At 36.7% G+C, this 21,122-nt stretch overlaps 1 protein-coding gene across 3 annotated transcripts in view; it reads left to right on the plus strand.

The window, feature by feature from the left end:
• Rassf6 (Ras association domain family member 6) overlaps positions 1-21,122 on the plus strand; it is a 41,192-nt gene that overhangs the window by 15,277 nt on the left and 4,793 nt on the right. For all 3 annotated transcript variants that reach the window (XM_047565706.1, XM_047565704.1, XM_047565705.1), the window contains exons 3-6: positions 9,381-9,459; positions 11,682-11,824; positions 17,197-17,294; positions 19,629-19,813. In XM_047565706.1, the coding sequence (XP_047421662.1) occupies positions 9,381-9,459; positions 11,682-11,824; positions 17,197-17,294; positions 19,629-19,813 (505 nt within the window). The remainder of the gene's footprint in view (positions 1-9,380; positions 9,460-11,681; positions 11,825-17,196; positions 17,295-19,628; positions 19,814-21,122) is intronic.

The following is a 21,122-nucleotide window of genomic DNA, read 5'->3' on the forward strand; positions in this document are numbered from 1 at the left end:
AGTCAGAAACTGTATTAGAAAAGAAACTGGGAAATTCGATTTTGAGAAAAACTGACAAGAAGCCAATTCTTACAGAATTTGCAGTCTGAAGTTGCAGATTTCAATCTTGAGCTTCTAGCAGAATCACCTGGAAGACTTGTTAAAATAAGGAGTGCTGGGCCCCATCCCTCGAGCCTGTTACCAGGTCTGGTGACTTGGGTGAGTATTTGCAGGTCTGAGCTCCCCAGTGGTGTAGATGCTGTGGTCTGGGAAATCACACTTTGAGAACTGCAGATTTAAAGGCCTTAGACGAACTGAGATAAGTATTCTGAAGGACCTAGCCTAAACAGAAGGGTCTAGAAAAGTTTCTTCCTAGAAACTATGTTTCTACTTAGATCTGAATAGGGAGGAAGCTCACAAGGTTCAGGGGAGTTGGTGGGAGTGCTTTCCTGACACAGGAAGTCTGCCCCTATTTCTTATGGCCACAGACCACAGAGTTTCAGCAAGGGCTATGTGCCCAGGGTAGCTATGGTGCAGGGCACAAGGGTGTGTCTCTTAAAAGATGGCTAAATAGGAAGACAGAGAGGGACCACTCGGGGCTTTAATGTGCTGAGATAGGGTTTAGGGGGTTTGTGCCAAGAGCAGTGGAAAGATTGAAGTTTAAGGTTGCTAAGCGAAGCAGATGATGTGATCGGGCGTGTTCTCTATTCTCTGGATATGATGTGGGCATGGATGGTGGACACAGAATAGAAACAATGTAGTTGCTTAATAAATTTTTTGTCAGAAATATATTTTTTGTCAGTGCCAGAGTCATGGCAGCATCACTGAACAGCAAAGCAAGAGCCAGAGGATGTAAGAGAACATGAAAGCTTACATGTAAGAGAACAAGAAAGCTCCTGTCTCCAGCTCATGCTCACACTGATGGCCCCAAGAGTCACTGGCCACTCTTGTGTTGAGTAACAATCCCAGAGGTCCATGAGGTGGGAAGGCCTATGAATAGAATAAGTGAAAGACTTCATTAAACAAAAGAGGCAGATCGTTTCCCCTCCCAAGGGAACAAGGGGCATCAGACTGTGAAGCCAGACAGGCATCTTCCACCAGCACAATAGTCCCTAGCTCTCCATATGCAAAGGGTGTTGTCTTACAGCATAATCTGCCTGAGCTTCAGCAGTGACTGGTCTGTGTGGTGCATCTGTGTTTACTTTTCAACTGGATTTAAAAAAAAATCTAAAAGACTCATACTGGAAAAACATAAAATGTAAGAGTTAACCTGGGAGGAAAGACAAACAAGACCTAAGCACCAGCTAGGTACCAGCCTACTTGCTCCATTCTCCTATTTCTGTCCCATCTCACAGCCAGTTCAATTAACTCCACTTTCAAAATCTAACCACCCTTCCCCATCCAGTCCAAGTAGTTGTCATCATCTCTTGCCTGGGAACTACCATTCCCTGCCCTACAGTCCATTCTCCCCCAAAGGTCAGAATATCTCTCTGGGATTTAAGTCACACCTACCTTTTTAAACGTCAAAGGTTTCCTGCTGTACTTGGAGTAAGATACAAACTCCTTGTGTAGGTTCTAAGGCCTAGAAGACTTTTATAATCTCATCTGAACCGCTCTTTTCTTCTTTCTGTCCTTCAAACATGTCAGACTTAGTCCTGCATACAAGACAGGACAGTTCCATCAATCGCCTGCCTGGAAACTCTCTCTGACTCTCCCTGGCTAGCTCCTTTCCATTATTGACATTTCAGTTTAGTATTTCAGACTTCCTCTAAAATGTAACCTTCCTTAGTGCTATATCACACAAGCCTATTTTATTATTCTCATTAAACTTATCCCTTTATAAAATTGTTTATTTGTTCTGTTTTCTTTTGTCATCCTATTTTAGAAAGTGAGTCTCATTACTGCAGAAGTCTAGATGTTTTGTTTAAATGTTGCTGATTCCCAGCATCTATTACTTTGTCTGTTACATAGCAATCCCTCAGTAAAGTTCAGTTGAATGCAGATGAGTATGGAAATGACCAGACTGAAAGAACTAAGCATGGGTATGACTTTACGTGTGTCATCCTGAAATACTGTTTCCACATCAAGGGGCAAGGTGACTATCTACATAGTGCTGCTATTTTAATATAAGAACAAAATTCTGCATTGATTACAAGTGTTCATTTTAGTTCTATTTAGAATGACCACTTATCTAAAACTGCAATCTACCAGTAGTAAGTCTCCCTTTCTCAGTGACCTGAGATGGAAAAGAGTGGATCACAAAGTGTGGCCTCTGAACTAGTAGCACCAGAACCCCAGATCTGTTAGAGATGCATGTTCTCAGTACCCACCCCAGACCTACTGAAACTGAGCATGCAGCTCAGCAATCTGAGTTTCAATAGCTCTTTGAGTGACTCTGATGCAAGTTCAAGTTTGAGAACCACATATCTAATATGAGCAGATACACCATTGCGCTTCTTGTTGTCCATACATCAAGGGGCACATGATGTTCCTGTAACTTTCAAGTAGGACTTTCTTACCCACCGAATGTTTCTCAGTTCCCTCCAAAACAATCACCTACAACAAGGAACAAATCTGCATTTATTTATGTTCAAGTTTTTACTTTAGATTACTATCAGAATATAAAAATTGGTACTGATTAGTGTATAGTATCAGGGCCATGGACCAGAGCCTGTCTGGGAGCAGGGGAGGAGAGGATAGAGCAGAGCCTGCCCCTCACCTTCTTTCCTGTCCACTAACTAAATGAGCTGCCCTGAGGTCAAGGATGCGGGCTGCTTATGGTAACAGAAAATGAGGTCTGATGTGGCAGCAGCTCATTGCAGGTGCCAACTGGAACAACAGGTTGCGCATTTAAAAATTTTTTTTTCCTTAAACTTTAGGAGCTAAATATTACGGGAAAGGGAGGAGATAAGTACCTTCTCTCATTTAAGGTTGAAAAACATGTTAGGTGCTAAAATATCAAATTCTGATATTTACCCTTATGAAAGGATCCTCTTAAAAATGACCAGATATCAGATCTGGAGCACATTTCTGCTTTCTTCAGAAGCACTAGCATTAAAAACTGTTTTTGCTGTCTTTGCCTCTCCATTTTCACCCTCCTATCCATGCCTTACCAACAACTGGTGACACTGTTCCAATTGTCTATAGCTCTTCTCCAAATAGAGGTTTGCATAGTAAAAACATTTTGGGTGCTTATTTTGTGTCTGCTGACTAGCGGCCAGGGCAAATCACTTCAAGTTTATTTTAATATTGGGACCTTATTCCTTGATCTTTAACCCTTTTGCTCTGAGTCCTAGGAGTTGAGGACCTGAGGGAACCTGAGACTTCTGTGCACCAATTGACCCCAAGGCCATTTTCTACAGGGGCAATCTTGCAAAAATCAATGTCCCAGAAAATACAAAAGTTGCAAAATGACCCTAGGCAGCCAGAGGGTGGTTATGTACTGGGAATGAGACAAGTGTGGCTTAATTACCTTATTGATGAGATCACAAATAGACTGCAGGAAACTCGGGAAACTCCGAGGTTCTTTGTTTTGACAGTCATCAGCAGAAGGAGTTAAGGTCTAAGGCTAGAACCGCATAGGAGGGCAGAGCAAATAAATTTCAGCCATCCCAACCACCATCATAATTAATGATACTCTAGCAAAGTTGCCAGGAAACTTCCTTTTCAAAAAGGCAGCCCCTTTGGCACAAATGCCCCACCCCAGGACTTTGAAGTCAGGGTAGTTCAACAAAATGTGAAGTTCCCTGATAATTTAGGATTTGCATTTTTACTTTGGTCAAGATAGCCCTCCCCACTCCAACTTCTCAGTTTTCAACCTTTGGAATTCAGTCCCTTCATTTGCAATGGAAATATGAATAACCCAGTTGGCTGACTGAGGAAGGTCTCTGCTCAGCTGGAAAACATTCTTCCTGCATCTGTGGAGCCTGGATGCAGCCAAGGGCAAGAAGATCCAGTGCCACAGCCACTTACAGAAGAGGGGCTGCCAAAGTTTGCAACATTAATTCCAAGATTTAAGTGGACCGTAATGAGAGACATGGTGGGTTTACAGAATTCTGCCTCTGCTTGCAGACATCTGAAGTGTGGAATGAGGGCTTGTCTTGGCAAGTGGCTTAAGGACAAGGCTTTACTCATTCTATTGTGTTGTCCTGATTCCACTTAAAAAAAGAAAAAAAGACAAAAGAATTTATACTTCTTTTTTTTGGATGTTAAATTATGAAAAAAATTCAATGAATGGGTGACATGCTTATTACATAGTTTGGAAAGTATACAGAATTACAACACACAAAAATCACAGACAATCCCAGCAAATACTTTGTTAACTTTACATGTATAGTTCGTTGTTATTTATAAAAACATAGAAAGTTTTGAATTAAGCTTTTGGAACCTAACATATGAAATTGTTGAATCATCTCATTGCTAAAATTTAATCTTATGAACAAAACCGGGGGGAGGATAGCAAAACTAAATGTGCAAGAGAACAAGTAAATATTTTCATTTTGCTTTAGTTTTTTATCCGCTGAAAAGACACTCTAGAAGAAAGTTTAAGGTTCCTGCTCTGAACATGGCAACTCGCACAGAAGAATGCTCTTCCTAACGCAGCTGTCCCTACATAGTTCATCTTGAACCATGAACATTTTTCAGCAAGTTTCTGAGAGGCAGAAGTAACCACAGACTCAGGAAGGACAGCCAAGTGTGACCAAAGGCCAAATATGCCTTTGGTGGCTCTGGGGAGTCATATTTTCCCCTGAAGTTTATTTACATCATATAGCAGCCTCTGAAATTTGTGTTGGGTTACCACATGTGATATTTGTGTTTTGCTCATAGTAGGTCTAAATTGTAAGAATCAAGAGTGGAACCAGCATTTTATTTTTATTTTTTTTGGTTTCTAGGGAAGGAATAGAATATCCATTTAATTATGTTGCTAATCATTATAAAAACAAGAGGAAAAACTCTTACCACAACTAATATTTGACATCTGTCTGTAGATGTGAGGTGCAATTCACTTCCATCCATCATCCTGTCCTATGCTCATGTTTATTACAGATTTATAAAATCAAATAAAAATTGTTTCTTCTAGCCAGCTAAATAGCCTGAATGAGATTGGGGACTCATTTTTCACTAAATATATTATTCATGGCAAACATCAGAATGTGGACAGTTCCCATCTGTTGAGCAGCTGCAGTTCAGCCACAGTACAAAGTACACCTGAGCATTTTATGGTTCATTCTGGGTCCACTATTACTCATTAAAACCAAATAGGAGCTTAAAAGAACAGAAGCTCTGGGATCTCCTCCATCCCTCCCCACACCTGCCACCCAGTAAATCTGCCACCTGGTAAATCTCTCCCAGGCTAGCTCCCTTCCACAGGCTCTAATGAAGAATTCTGAGCATCCATTAGAATCTACCAGAATCCTCTCCTGCAAGGCCAGTGTCATAGTGCCAGCTTCTGTCCTGGAGAAGCTTATGATTATGTGCATTCACTTAACTAGAAGTTTAGCATATATGGAAATTTGGCATTCCTCAGTTAAGTAAAAACACTGTGCCCATGATATGGTGAGTGATGATGTTTTTTAAAATCCTTATTATATGTTGTAATGTGATATTTTGTGTTTCAAAGAAAAGAATTTTTTTCTTAGGAAATTGGTTTTCTATGTCTTACATATAAAGTGTGTTTGAACCTTATGTCTATTTTTTGAGTATCTTTATGGCTTCTAGAAATCCCAGGTTAATAAACTGAGAAGACAGGAACCATTTTAAACCTTTTTTAGGGTAACTGAGTAGCCTACACTAAGCAGCTGGTCTAGGCTGGGTGGGGAACTTTTTAAGAGCTGAAGGAGAAAGACACATGGATTTTTTTTTTTTTAATAGGAGGAGGTTCATTTAAGTGGCTCTGAAAATTGTTGATATTAATACTGACAGATCCCAGTGTATATTAAGCCAGTGTTCCCTTTCTATGACAAAAAACTGCCTTGATAATACTTTGAATCTCCTAACATACATCCTTATGCTATAGTTACTTTAGGTTCCTTCCAGACTTTAGATTCTTCCATGTATGTGGAACATCCCATCACCTTCTGTGGAACATCAGCCTTGCTCCTACACCTCTGCCCAGAGAGTTGAAAAGTTCTGATTCACCCTACTCCTTCCATCTTGTCTTGTGTTGAAATTTAGCCTCCACACACTACCTAGTGTGCTTACCACCCTCCTCTATTTCTGTTGCCTAGAACCTTCCCTAGCATCCCATGGTCTGTAAAATGAAGTCTGAGTTTCTCAGGATGGTTCATGGTACTCATTGCTCACTATTCCCCACTTCACATGTTATACTCTTAGAACCTCAACTTTTTGAGTTTTCTCCACCAACTACAGAAATAACTACATGTTGTTGTGCATGTTGTTTTCCTTACCTGATGAGCTCTTCACGCTCTTCTTGTTTAGTTGATACCCATCAAGTTTCACCATAGGTAGCATCAGCCCTTATCCACTTTCTGTGTATGACTGAGGCTCCTCAACTGTGCTTACACAGTGACCCCATGTGAATGAATGAGCATTAGTGTAGACCTTCTGTTAGCAGGCATAATTAAAATTAGTCAACAGACACAGGTGATTATTTTGAAAGTAACTCTTCACCTCCTACCACCAGTTGCCATCAAGTCAAATAAGAATGTTTTGGGCACATTTACTTCCCAGTGTTATATTAGAATTTTTGTTCCATCAGGTATATAAACTGATAATCTTCAAGTTTCTCTGTCTGATAAGATACACACAATTATAAGGCATTTTTGGAATACATTCACCATTGCTATCAATGTTTATATGACATCTGAATTTTCTAATTCCTCACTCAATCTTACACCTTTAACTTAACCTAAATTTATTTCAATAGTTGAGTTTACTGAACTCTAATTGTCTCTCATACTCCAAAATATTTCCAAGTGCCATTTGTACTCAATAAAAAAGATCCTGCTTGTGGTGAGAAAATACAGAAGATTTTTGTGGTGTCCAGTTACCCTGTGTTACACAGTGGAGCATAGATTGGCAAGCTTTCTCTGCAATGGGCAAGATTATAAATATTTTAGGTTTTGTGGACCACACAGTTGTCACAACCACTCAACTCTGCAATTATAGCAGGAAAGCAGCCATATAGATAATAAGCAAACAAATTAGTGTGGCTAGTTTCCAATAAAACTTTATTTATAAAAACAGTCACAGTTTGCCAACTCCCTGGGTCATTTGGAGACTTGTTTCAGTGGAAGAAGATTTAGTCAGATTCTGTTCAGGAACAGAAATATTTTCCAACTTACATAGTCCTGGGGAAAATACTTTGAAGGAGACTTGTGCTATACTGTGTAATGAAATCTTATCAGAAGCAGAAGCTAAGGGAATAAGATTATATAAAACTTCATTTGCTTTCATAACAACCCTCACAGCTCAGCATATCAGGAGTTACATCCCAAGTGAACCTGAAGTTTCTGTGTGAAACAATAGCACTAAATAATGAGAGCCATAAAAGTGCTCAGAGGCTCCTTAGCAGTAGTACATTTTTTAGCAAATATCCCATAGTAATGACCCCAAGGGAAGAAAATTCAGTGCACCAAATGATATTTAGAATAGAAATGTTCATTAACATTAAAAATTTAGAGTAACCCTGTTGGGAAATGGAATAGCAGCATGGAGAACTTCTGGAGAATATTTTCATGTCGTAACTGTGCAGAGGGTATTGACCCTTGGAAATGTGCACACTGAAAATTCCAATTGGGAAAAGTCCAGTAGACAAAGTGCATTCACATGATTTATAACCTGAAAAATCAATATATATGAATTCTGTCATTTAATATTCAGTCAGTATTGATTGTATAAGAGCACACTATGATCAAGCTTCTGCTCAAAATATGGAGAGCATAGCAATGAACAAAATAGATCAAACTTCTTGCCTTCATGAAGCCAATATGCTTAGGAGAAGGAGACAGATATTTGGGGATCAAGGGGATTTGACAGTTGAAGTACATGGAATTTTAATGTCATGGGATTTTTTTTTCATAAAAGATTCTTATATAACAAAAGCTCTTCTCCCTTTGTTTGTTCATTTGTTATTGTCTTTTAGGAAGACAATTTGCTGACAATTTTATTCAATTGGAATTTATTGAGTTCCTACTATTTGCCAAGTGAAAAAAAAGCAGACAAACATCCCTACCCTCATAGAGCTATGCTCCAGTGGAGAAGGCAGAACATAAGATAACTATGTAGAATTTATGGAAGGTTAGATGATGACTGAGGGCACAGGTAAAGGAGGTAAAGGAGGCAAACAGGATATGAAATGTTGGGAGAAGGAAAACTTTTTAGATTGGGTGGTGGAAAAAGACTCTTGAGAAGGTGCCTTTTGATTAAGTAGTTAACGAATGAGTGAGCACTATCTTGGTGGGGAAGGGCATCATTCTGGGCAGAAGAATCAGCAGATTCAAAGCCAGAGATGGGAGTGTACCTGAAGCTCTCAAGAGCATCAAGCAAGCCTGAGACTGCAGATAGTAAGTGAAGGAAAGAGCAGTTAGAACGTTGGAAGTGAGATGGAACTTCACACTCCATTTTTTACACATAAAGAAAATACATCATTGAAGTTATTTTTAGTTGGATATGACAGTGTACATCTATGTACACTGTCATATGATCCAGAACAGATCCCATCCAGCCTTTTAATTCATTTTAAGGATGTTAGATTTTATTATGAATAATGGGAAGACATTGGAGAACTGCGAACAAAGGAGAGGGATGGTCAAGTTTTCATTAAAATATTTCCTGCTGTTAAGAATACACAATAGATATAGAGAGGCCTGGGGCCTGGGAGGTCATTGCAGTAACCCAGGAGGGAGACAATAAGCATTTAAGATGCAAAGACGCAGAAGGACAGAGGAGGATAGAGGTGTGGAAAGAACCAGTGTCCCACTGCCACAAGTCCACCTGCCACTACGGGTGAGATGATTCAGCAGCAGCAACCGTTCCTTAACCTTTGCTGCAGCACCAGTGGGAAGCACAATGTCAGGAACATACTGAGTGCTTAGTTTAGCTTGGTTAAATGTCCCAAAACAAATAAAAAATGTGAAACCACATTTGTTTCATGGGTACCTCCTTCTAGAGCATGCTCTCTTCACCTCTCTTGCCTCAGTCATTTCCCTCATCTAGTTTTTATGCATCAGCATCTTCAGTGTTTGCTAATGTTCTAAGAATACTTCAATTTTCAATGACTTACATTAAGTTAAAGTGACAGAATAATGAAGAGTCCATTGAACCATTTTTTTTCTAGACACCTTTATGAACTGAAAGTACTATTACTGCCTTTTTGCTTTTACAAAACCTAACACCAATGGCAACCGAATGTAATATTTATTTCTGTTTAAATTTTTTAGGGAACAACTTCATTCTTTATTGAAGACCTATAACATTTTTTATGGGAACCAGAAAAATCTGCATATTCTATATGGACAGGTAAGCTGATCAAAGAAATGCAACCCAGTTTGATTAACAGAAAAAATAAATCTGTAAATGTTCAGAGGAGTCAGGATGAGTTAGAGTCTATAACCTAGCAGCACAAGTGATCTGGGAGAAACAAGTGAATCTTTAACTTAATTTTGATTTCTGTTTTTAGATTTTATCACAGAATACCAGGCCTGGAATATGGGTGATTTCCCAAATGTTTTGGGAATAGGAAATCATTTAAAATTTTTTTTCTTTTTCTTTATCTATTTATTTTGGTTCTGGGGATTGAACCCAGGGGCTCTCCCACTGAGCTACAAACATCACCAGCCCTTTTTATTTTGAGGTGGAGTATTACTAAGTAGCTGAGGCTGGCCTTGAACTTGTGATCCTCCTCCTTCTGCCTCCTGAGTTGTTGCAGTCATAGATGTACACTGTCATATCCAACTAAAAATAACTTCAATGATATATTTTCTTTATGTGTAAAAAATGGAGTGTGAATATGTTTTGAGTGGCAATTTCACTAGAAATTTATCATAATACATCATAATACAAATGCATAAGATATATAGAGAAGGATGTTTGTTGTAACATCATTTGTAATGGAGAAAAGTTGAAGATATCTAAAGTCTACCACTGGGGGAGTATTCAAATAAATCACCTGTAACCTCAAACTTGATTTGGTTGTTCAAATGGATAGTAAGATTCTGATGAATATGCACCATATCATAACAACCAATTTAAAAATGTTAAAAAGTATTGGGAAGTCATGAAACTAGAATGCATTTTTAGGGGTATAGTTGGTATACTACTATATAAAGTAAACTTGAGGTTTGGTTTTTTTTTTTATCTTTGTTCTTTTTTAAAAATTTGAATGTTTTAGTCTCCATAGGTCTCTCTGCTCAGTCTCATATTCTAATTGGACTCTCTTCACATCTTTACAGTTCTGGCCCCAGAAAACATTAGAATTTTCATCCTGATTTAAATCTCCAGGTTTGAGGGTGCAGCATGGAATTTCAGCCTCTATTATGTGACTTAAATCGACAAGTTGGAAAGAAGAAAATTCACAAAGCACTCTAGCTTTTACTACTGATCTTAAATGATTTAGTACAATTAGGTATTTTAATTACCTTCCCAAAATTAATACCATACTAAAGGAAATAACTCTTTATAAAGAAATGTACTTAATTTTAAGTCTTTTCAGCCTTACCAGCCAATGAAATAATAAGCAATACTATTTATCGAGTACCTATCAAATGCCAGACCCTATGAAACAGGGATTATTGTAATATCTATTTTTCAGAAGAGGAAGCCCAGGTTTAAAGGTGGTCAGTAACTTGTCTAAGGCCACATACTAGGAAGTAGCAGAGCCAGGATCTGCTTCCAGAGTATGAAGCTGACATTATGCTCTCAAATAAGAACTGAGTCATTTATATTGGCTAACAACTGATTTTTATAATAACAGTAGTTAATGGATGTTAAAATATTTATCAGATGATTGGTGTATTACTTTTCTTAGCTTCCATATTTCCCAAAGTGTTTATAACAATAATACATTAATAACAGGAAAGATATTCACATATGAAAGAGAAAAATAACTAGAAAGTAAGTTCTATGGGAATATTCTTTGTTCTTAATATATGCTATTTTTTTTGTTTTTATGGTGTTTCCTTCTTTTGTTATACTATTTCAAATTCAAAATGAATTTTTCAAATGCTATTGATTTTACAAATATCATTCCTATGTTCTGTATCTTGTGGTGTATTTTCACAAGCATTATTTCACATGTTCTACATGACTTTGTGAGTAAAATTCAGCCTCATTTAGAAATGACTAAACAGTTGCTAAGTCTCTCAATGACTGTTCATTCTAGGTTCTAGTTCAATACGGTTTTTAAATATGCTTCAATTTTAAACAGTATTAGATATTAAAAATTCACTTAATAGGAGAATTATAGAGTTCAGAAAGCATTCTAACATGTACCCTCTGGTGGACCTGCTGTTAGCATTATGACTTGCTCACTTTGCTGGATACAGCTGTTTTCAAAAATAAAAGAATGTGTCAAAAAATAGATGATTTTGTAGATAAACTAAGAAGTCAAATAATTCCTTTTGGGATTCTTTTTAACCTGTTAACATTTGTTATGAACTTAATTTCTACAACTTCAGCTAAAACGTTTATCTTCTATAAATAATAACAGAAACAACTATGGAGATTATTGGTTTCTTTCCTAGACTGAAGATGGGAAACTAATTGTTGAAGGAATGCTGGACATTTTCTGGGGAGTGAAACGACCTATACAGCTGAAAATACAAGATGAGAAGCCAATCTCTTCTTTCACTGTGTCAAAGTCACCAGATGCCTTTTCTAACAAAGGGTGAGTGATCTTTCATGCTTTTAATTCCTTATATCATCTTCATAACTACTTTTATTGCATGTGCTTTTACACAGCCTCATACAATACCCCAGTAATTCCATGAATTGGGTGTTCAGAAACCAGGACTCTTTGAGATAAGGGATTTTGTACAAGATTCCCTAGTGACCATGTGGCAAAACCAGACTTCACTTTACTTCCATGGACTCCAGACTTTCTCCACCCCTCTGCTGTATTCATCCGTCCTGGAAAACCACAAGATTCACTGCAGGAGGCAAAATAGAAAGGCAAAATTTGGTTATCCCTGGTCTGGTCTTCAAAAAGGTGGGGAGAGGGTAAAATTTAAATTTCTCCTCTCCTTGAAACAAAAATCTTTTCTTGTTTTCCGGAGGATGTCTTAATTATGCTGCACCTAATTGTCCTGATCCTGTTTAACAGAGCATGATAAAGTACTTTTGAAGTTAAATAAATATACAAAACGGTTCTCTGTATGTTTTATGTAGCTATACCTTGAATATCCAAGTTGGGTTGATTTATCGATTTTTAGAAAAATCTACAAATATTCCCAGCAAGAATTACACTAAGAAGAGTTCCTTTCTTTCCTTTCCTTCCTTCCTTCCTTCCTTCTATCCTTCCTTCCTTCCTTCCCTCCCTTCTCTCCTTTTGATCCTTAGCTTTCTAGCTCATCGCCCTTTTGCATATGCCATGAGATCCTAAGCCATTCCTTCCCACTTTTCATGCTCCCATCCACTACTGGATGAGTTGGAGTTCTATCAGAGAAGAGGGTGGAGAAAGAACTGCCAAGATAATTTGCCCAATCTGATCTTTGGCCACAACTAAGAAAAACCAGATACCACCTTGAAGGGAGTCTGCTTTTCCTTTGTAGAAAATGCTTAAGCCCCATCATGACTTTCACCTTACCAGTGTTTCTCAAACATTAAGCTCCAGCAATACTGAGTGTTTTGTAGTTCCCTAAACACATCCTGAAGTTCCTTTCTTGCCTACCTTACTCTGCCTGGAAGTCTGCCTTCTTCTCAACACCAGTTTGCCTGACTCTCTTCTATGTAATCCTTTAAGACTCAGGTCAGGTAACAAAAGCCTTCTTGATCTTTCAGTCTATACTCAGTATACTGACCACTTCTCTGTATCACCTCTAGAGCATGCATTCTATTGTATTTGTACACACCTATCTCCCCTATGCAGTGTGAGCAGCTAGATGCTACCCAACAGATCTGGAATCATCTTTGTGTTCTAGTGCCTAGTGAGGTACCCAGAAACCTATGATTAAATTACTTCTGCTTTATGTGACAGCTCTTTCTGTCTGCCACTTCTGCCTAGTCTTCCATCTAAGCTAAGGACTACCAGTGGGCATAGGATCTAGAAAGAGCAGAAGGCAGGTAATAGTCAAGCAGCCTCACGAACCCCTGCATTCATCTCTTTCAGGTACTAGATGACTGACAGTGTAATAGCCCCTTTGAAATTAAAAGTTTCAAATCACTTTTTGCTCCTGAACTTCTTAAAGCTAAAAATGGAAGCAGAAGCTACCCCTAGTCCTGGCAAGCACCAAGGAAACTGAAACTGTGACATATTTTTGACTAGTACAGCCTAGCTAATCTATATATATACATTTCCTGGGTTTTATTTCTAAAAATTGTAACCACTTCTATAGGACTGACATAGAAATAAACTAGCTGCTTCTCTCCATGTTTGGTCAAACTGTGTTACATTCATTTTTCCTTTTTTAATCATTTGATTGTTTTTATGCAGGCAGGAGACCAAATTCAACCAAGCTAGGATCCAGACAGACTCCAGGCAGGTTCCCTGGCTTGGCTGTTGGTAACAATAGAGCTGATGATTTAAATGACTAGGAGTATCAAATTACCCACGGACCTTGCTTTTAAAAAACTTTGCAAGATTTGAATTAAAAAACAGTAGCCATTATATTTCATATCGACTAAAAACTTATGGCAAAGTTCTCTGAGCAGCTAGCTCTTTTTGATGCATTTTCATTTTTTGATTCATGAAAACTTAATAAGTATGGAGCATTAAAGGAAGATATCAAGGAGATGGAAGGGAAGTACTTGTAATATCACAGTAAGACATCATTATTTTGAATGGCTATCCCAAGATATTTTTTTAATTTCTGAAATTCAAAATACTCGTCTCTAATATTCCTAGATTTTGGATGACTTTCAAGAGCCCAGGTGGACAAGGTAATATTAATTCTATTCTATATACTGAGGCAGATTATAAAATGATACTCTTATGATGTACCTTCTATGGAACCTATTTGAATTTTTCATTGTTTACCAGAACATTGCTGGGAATCTCCTATTGTTTAAAGTTGAAAATGAATAGAAAATTACTCAGCCTGCCTTTACCATAGTAACAAGACTTACTAGAACATTTAAAGTATGATTTTGCAGAATATCAGATATTTCTGGTGGGCAAGAACTAGCAGGAAGCAGTTGTACTCTTTACTCGTACACTCAGATTCTCACACATAAGAGCAAAATTAGATTTGGTTGTGATTAATAAGTCAAGAATACTTTGTGAGAATCAACTGAACATTCACACTGGAAGACACAGCATAACTTGGAATGGTTTTTCAGCAGTGTCTGGGTCTCTCATGGGGTATACAACCAAACTTAGGTATCATTCTTTGTTTTAATGCAATCCTAAACACCCTAATTCTGGTTGCCACTCTGGTTGACTCGTTTAAATCCTGAGCCTCTATTTAATTGTGTAAAGAAATTGACTAGCCCCTCACTCAAAGCTTTTCCAAAGTTCCTTTTCCTATACGGGGTACCTGCAGGCAGAACTTAACACCTCTGCTCTTGCAGGAGCAGGGACTTGATATCTTCAGTGGGTGAACATGCAGGACGTGGCTGTTGCGTACCCAGCTGCAGGAAGGGCTGCAATTGCACATCTTTCAGTTCACCATTTGAGAGAATTGTCAGTCTTGTCATGCAAGTTTGTTTTAATTATATTAGAAATGAGTCACATTGAGGAAGTAGCAGTTGCATGGGAGTTGTAGAAACAAAAAATATATATATATATCAGATTGTTTGAGTTCTGACCATTTGTGATCCATTATAGATATGATTCTATGAGCAGCACTTTGATCTCTCCTATCTGGGCCAATGAAAATTTTCCTTTCAATAAAAGAAAAGAAAAGAACAGCTTAATCGAGGTTATTTTTGATTGCACTATTTTTTATTTCTATTTTTAATATTTTTCCAAAATCAGCATTGTCATATTTTGCCCAAGTCATGGCAGAATGAGGTAAAGAGTAGAAACTGGACAGGTGCATATTTGAATAACACCAGTACTGTTTTTATTTTCTTACCATATGGGTAGGGAAATGCTTCTATTTGTCTATCAAATTTCTACCTCCATTTTATTTTGCAACTCATTAGAAAACCTCCCTAGAGTTTAAATTTGCAAATGGTATACATCCTGAAGTTTGGTTAGAGAAATTCAAACAGTCCTGTGTTTGGGCAAGTTAAACTATTTGATATTAAACTTCCAACCAGTTCTCTCTTGAAAACGCTGGGTAACTGCCCTCAAGCTTAGTCATGTGTACAGTTGTACAGAGTGGCACTCAAATTACAATCCAAAGTTTAAAAGTATTTTTTTCAATTGTAGATGGTAAGAAGGAAAAGAAACAAAACACTGAATATATTGAGCCATGTTTGAGCTCCTATGTTTCTGTGGTACCTTCAAACTGAAGAAGAGGACAGCTGACAAGTTTACCAGAGTCACCAATAATTTGTATTGCACTTTACGGGTCTGGCATTCCTGAGAATTCTTACATCCCCCGTATGAGATATTATCAGGTTGCTTTGCCTAGTTAGTTTCTGCTTCTCAGTGATATTCTGTCTTTCTATTGGCAACCCTATTTCTATGATAACTAAACCTGTCCTTTTTTTGATTATTAATCTGTTGTAGATTAGATTGGAAATGAATAATTTTTACATATGATAAGAATAATTAGAATCTACATGAGGACCTGAATATTTCTCCTTTGAGTTAAGTTACTACATATAGTTTTTGGACTTTATGGCATTTATTTTGACCAACTATATTCTGGACAGTAGATCTTGCTGGAAAATTCATTAACAAATATATCAGGATTATGTTATCTATTATACCTATTGTGAAGATCAAATGATAAAATAGCTAGGAAAGAGTTCAGAATAATTCAGAGGTCAAGGAAAAATAAGAATGATTTTTTTTCACATTTTCTACCATTAGTATTAATAGACTCTCCCCCCCCACTCACACACACACACACACACACACACACACACACACAATGACATTTAGGTAGTGTTAATGACACATATTCCCTGTTAGTGAATATGTTTTTGTTCGTAATAAACAGATATTATGGATGGAAGATGCCCTTATTGGGACTAAGACTGTTTCCATAAATAACGGTGCTCATTTCCCCAAGAGATGTAGGAATACCTGGATCCCCAATTGTGCCTGACCTATGGGAAATGGATTCAGATGATGGTGATGACTATGAAGATGAAGACAGTTCTGATAAATTTTAGATTTATACTGATTATGTATCATACTCATACTGAATATGTATTTAGGGCACAATTTCAAAAACTGTATATGAATCAACTTATTTAACCATTACAGTGATCCTATGCTATCTCTTACTGTCATCATCCCCATTTTACAGATGACACTGAGGCCAAGAGATGATAAGTAGTTTGTTTAAGATCAGATAATAAAACAAAAATGAGTGTTAGCCTGCTGTAAAAATAAGCAATCGTCAGGTTTCATTTATTCTGGGCACCAGAATATATATGAAATTGCTATATTCCATAAGAAATCACAATTTTCTAGCAATGGAGTTTCTCTTACATTTTCCTCCATGTGTCAGGGTCTTAAAGATAGGTACTATATCTTATTATTTAGAGTTACTTTACATAATAATCCTTTTAATACAATGGGTACTCAATACATATTTATGGAATGAACATTTTGGTATCTAAACTCTCCTAAGAATATAGTGAACTGTGTTTTTTAGCAGTGGATCATCTTAGTTTCTATCAATTGCATTTGCACATGTGCTTTACACATTCTATATAACCTCCCTTCTCTTTGTGTAACTGAATTATTATTTTAAAATGTCAAGATGTGGTTCTAAAAACATTCAGGAAGTATTTAAAACGCATACTGACCACTCTGGTATGAATGTAATGTTAATAACATCATAACTTTTTTATAACTTTGAATAACATGTCTCCCTTCAAAGGCCTACAAGAATTACATTAATATTATAAATCTGAAAAGAATCTTGGACCTTAATACAAATGGAATTTATGACATTTACAAGATTTATTACTATTTAGGAGAATGACACGCTGGGGAGAATTTGATGATCTTTATCATATCAGTGAGTTGGATAGGACCCAGATTCCATCGTCTGAATCAAACAATTCCCGGGAAGGTCAGTATCAAATCTTATTAATGGGGAGACTTTATATTATTAACCAGTGTAAAACCTGACTCCTAAATGCACACCACTATTCAGTAAACTCTTGTGTATACACACTCACACACACACACACACACACACACACACATATACATACATATATATGAAATATAAGAAATACATACATACATATATTCCTTTGAAATCTCCTAGGAGCATAGTAACTTGAGTCTCTACATTGCCTATATGATGTTCAAGAACCTTATGCTATATAAAAATATGTCGATCTTTTAAAAAATTATATTGTCAATTAGCTTTATTAGATTACCTAAAGCTAATAGTTTGAATAAAGTTTGTACTCTTAAGTGTTCACTGTTTTCCCCAAGGTTTGGGGCCTTTTATTAATCTTATTAGCTTCATATGTTAGACCAAGTTCCTCAGAGCTAATCTCACATTGTTTTTAGAAGTTGACCATTTTAGTTAATAGATATTTAAATAGTATTGCTGCTCAGAAAGATGCAGATATGCTATAGACACTTTTATATTTGATAGTTATTTTAATTTTTAGAAGATAAATCTACTTAAATATCAAATGATCTTATATCAAACTTAAGGACCCAATAGAAAATGCCAGTTCCTGTGACACATGACATTAGTAGATGCAATAATGATGATCCAAATGCATTAAGCTGTCATGAATAACTAAATAGAACAAATAAAAAATAATAATTATGATGTGATAGTGATAGCAATAATAATGACTATGATAGCTGTAATTTAGTAAGACTCTGATAAGTGTCAGGCATAATATTTTGTATTGTACTTGGATTTTTTCATGTACTTCCCATATATAGAGACCAGGAAGGATTTGATGACTGAAGCTGGGGACCAGGGCAACAGGTTCACACACCTGAACTGGGGCTCTGATATTTCCAAGCCAGGTTCAGACTGATCAAGGGTGTGCAACTGGTGTTGACTTCATAAGCTTATCAACAACTTCAAATGTTTGGTTTATGATTTTGTTTTTAAACCCTTTTTAATTCTGTCTTCTCTTCTCTCTCCATAAGGTCTCAGATACTGTAACAAACATGATATTATTTCCAAGGTTCCCTTATCATTGTCTTATAGGAGCTTATTATCTGTAGACCCTTCCAATTATCTCTTTGAAGAACAACACTAAATCCAAAGAAATCTCAATCTTTGGCACCAAAGATACCATAAAAATCTATTTGTATTTATGCATCAGTGCCAGAGAAAGATTAAATAACTCATACCTGTTTGATGGCACTCTACTCACAATAGAAAATTATTTAAAATTCCAAAGTAAAATAGAACACAGATGGTACCAGTTGGCCCAATTCTTACAGCAAAACCAATTGAGGAAACTGGAAAAAGTGCTGAAGGCATTTTTGAATCTTTTGCATCTTTAGACTAAGAATATGTTGCTGCTCAGTCCAATTTCATTTAAATTACAGCACGCCCAATAGTGACAAGGACAGTCTGAAGCTTTACTATAATTTTATATTCTAAAATCTGCTCTATGAGTTGGAATGACAGAATAACCAAATTTTCACTAGATTGTGGATCATTGTTGAATTCACATGTCCCAATGAAAAGAAACCATAGGATAGTGGTCAATTAAGGGGAAAAATCATATCATATTCTAGGAATGTCTAGTAAGATTATATGAATTATCTGATATGTTGCTAGTAGGCATCCATCCAGAGCACATTGCTACTTTTGCTTTTATAAAAGATGGGAACAAAATCTTTCAAGATTCCTACATATCTTAAAAATGGGTACTCAAGAGTCTATAGAATTTTTAGGGAAATAAAGGCCCAATGTCCATTTTCTCAGGAAAGATAAACCTGGAGCTAATGTAAAACAGGAATCCAGACTTAACTCCATCACTTCTAGGTACTGTGTTCATAGAAAAGCAACTCAATTCATCGTACTTTATCTTACCAATATGAAATCATACTAATGGAGTATCAAGTTTCTTCCATCTCTAGTATTCTAAAGTTCTAGAAAATTTACCTAGTATTCACAATAAATTAATTTTGAAATAATGCACCAATCTTAAAAATGTGATTGTTGTTATTTCCTGTGAGACATAATTCACTGAAAGAATATGCTGTTTGAACAATTCCAGACAATATTTAGAAAGTAAATATGTAGCCAAGCAGTGGACTATGATGCTTTTTTTTTTTTTTCTATGATGCTTTTAAACAGCTAGGAAATATCAATATTCTCAAAATTAAAGAAAACATATACCAATCTACCCAGGGTATAAGGAGCTAAATGGGCAGCTAAATGACATGGGCTTATAATTTTTATTCTTCCCAGACTATTTATCTTATCACAGCAGCACTCTGAAGCTATATGCATATGAAGAACCCGAGTCCCCATTGCTCTATAGAACCATGAGTGAAGCAGCCCTGGTAAGAAAAAGGATGAAGCCTCCAACGATGGACAGAAAAGATAGACAGAGACATAGGGCCTCTATTAATGGACACTTCTATAACCATGAAGTGAGTGAGTTACAATTCCATTAATGTGATTTAAAACAATGTTGTTTATTGCACTAACAACAGTTGAATGCCACTCAATTCAACTTAAAATTTAAAATACTAATAATAACAATGGCAGTAGAATATCTAACTTTTATCGGGCACTCCCTATATGCTAGTTCTAAATTAAGTGTTTCAAATGGATTTTTGATGAATTATCTCATTAATCTCTAGAACTATCCTATGAAGTAGGCACAACTATTTTCTCCTCTTTACATATGAGTTAATTGAGGTTCACAGAGGTTAAGTGATTTGTCTCAGATCACACTGCTAAATATTAGCAGTTAACAACTCTAAATTTGAATCCAGATTTTTCTGTTTCCAGAACCCAAGTTATTAATCAGTGTGGTAGACAGACACCACCTAAGGGCAGGAATTGAACTCAGTATTAGAAATATACCAATGGGTCAATGGATGCCTCGGCCAGCATGAAGCACAGAGCTTGCATGGGGAAACAAAAATACCAACAGATAATGTCAGAATAATGTAAAGAATACAATGGAAGTTGGCTCAAAGGACATTTGAACATTAACATTTAAATAAAAGGGAAAATTCAGCCACAAACTTATTTATTCTAATAAATTGAACTTCTTATTTTGCTTATTCTCTTTCAAATTTTGTACCTTCACACATAGTTTTTAAATGCAAGTGTGGGTATAGCTTAGGTGAAATTTGTATTCTTACCTGCCACTGCATTTATGTATGTGTTTCCAGAGTACTTACAAGACATGTCATTTTGCTGAAGGTGGGAAATATATCGTCGCTTTTTTCCTAATACTCAAATATTTTTCATGTCATATGCTTTAGTAATCATTTATGCATTCTTCTAACAAATACTTTTAAAGCACTTATACTATATGAAGCACCCCCTGGGCCTTCAATTAGAAATGTCACCTGATTTCTCTATTAGGGTTTTCTACATTATTGCTTTATTTTCCACAGTTGGGAGGGTATCAGTACTGTGTTTGGAGCCCAGTGGGGAGAAACCTCCCTTCTCAATTCTTTGTTCAAATTAGACACTTTTTCTGTTTTCAAGAATTATCCTCCTGCCTATAAAGTTGCATTGATAGTTCCCCACAGATATTTACCTACCACTTGTCCTGGTTTCTTCCTCACCTCAGGACTTAGGCTATATGTCATCATGTTGGGGGCTGATTTGTGTTCTAGAAGTATTGCTACAAATGATTGGCTTCCAAATAGATCACTAATCCTGGGAATGAAAATGGAACTAAACTGTCATCTGAGCATAGTGATTAAGTGCTTGAGTTCT

Source organism: Sciurus carolinensis, chromosome 10 (assembly GCF_902686445.1).
Source record: "Sciurus carolinensis chromosome 10, mSciCar1.2, whole genome shotgun sequence".
Taxonomy (NCBI): Eukaryota; Metazoa; Chordata; class Mammalia; order Rodentia; family Sciuridae; genus Sciurus; species Sciurus carolinensis.